Genomic DNA, 544 nt, shown 5'->3' on the forward strand with positions numbered 1-544 from the left:
AAACGTTTTATAGAAACTAAAACGGTGGCGAGCGGTCACAAACGGTGACAAGCGGTCGCAAACGGTGTCGGGAGATTCCGGGGCATTTACGACAATCCCCCCCCCCCGGGCTTGACCGGGTATTGTTTGGCCGCAAGGCCCGCAGGGTTGCGGGTGGCCCGCCCGCCATTAAACCCACGTGGCTGGCTAAAATTAAAAAAATAATTTTCAGTTGAAATCCATGGGCAGAACGAGCCCAGCACAGGCTGCTGTGGTGGAAGCTATTGCGCGGCGCAAGTTTCCACCCTTACTGAGCTACCCTGAAATGATTTCTGGTACACTACTGTCTGAATGGTTTGGATTCCTTACCCTTACATGGGCTCTAGAGTGCCTGGAGCCCAACCGCAAAACCAAATGTGTTGTTATAGGCTGCCGTTGTGTGCCCAAGGTAAAGCAGTACAAACAACGTGTCGTCGAGGACGTGGAACACCGAACGGTACTGTATTACGCGCGCTACCAATGCACTGGCGGGGCGAAGAAGTCTTTTTCTACCATCAGTGACGCA

At 52.9% G+C, this 544-nt stretch overlaps 1 protein-coding gene across 1 annotated transcript; it reads left to right on the plus strand.

The window, feature by feature from the left end:
• Positions 1-220: 220 nt before the first annotated feature.
• On the plus strand, positions 221-540 carry PPTG_24646 (hypothetical protein; the record flags this gene model as incomplete). Its single annotated transcript, XM_008918113.1, has 2 exons — positions 221-333; positions 408-540. The coding sequence occupies 2 exons, from the start codon at positions 221-223 to the stop codon at positions 538-540; spliced, it is 246 nt and encodes an 81-aa protein (XP_008916361.1).
• Between the last annotated feature and the right edge of the window lie 4 nt (positions 541-544).

The sequence above is a fragment of the Phytophthora parasitica genome (genome assembly GCF_000247585.1).
Source record: "Phytophthora parasitica INRA-310 unplaced genomic scaffold supercont2.141, whole genome shotgun sequence".
In the NCBI taxonomy this organism is placed as follows: domain Eukaryota; phylum Oomycota; class Peronosporomycetes; order Peronosporales; family Peronosporaceae; genus Phytophthora; species Phytophthora nicotianae.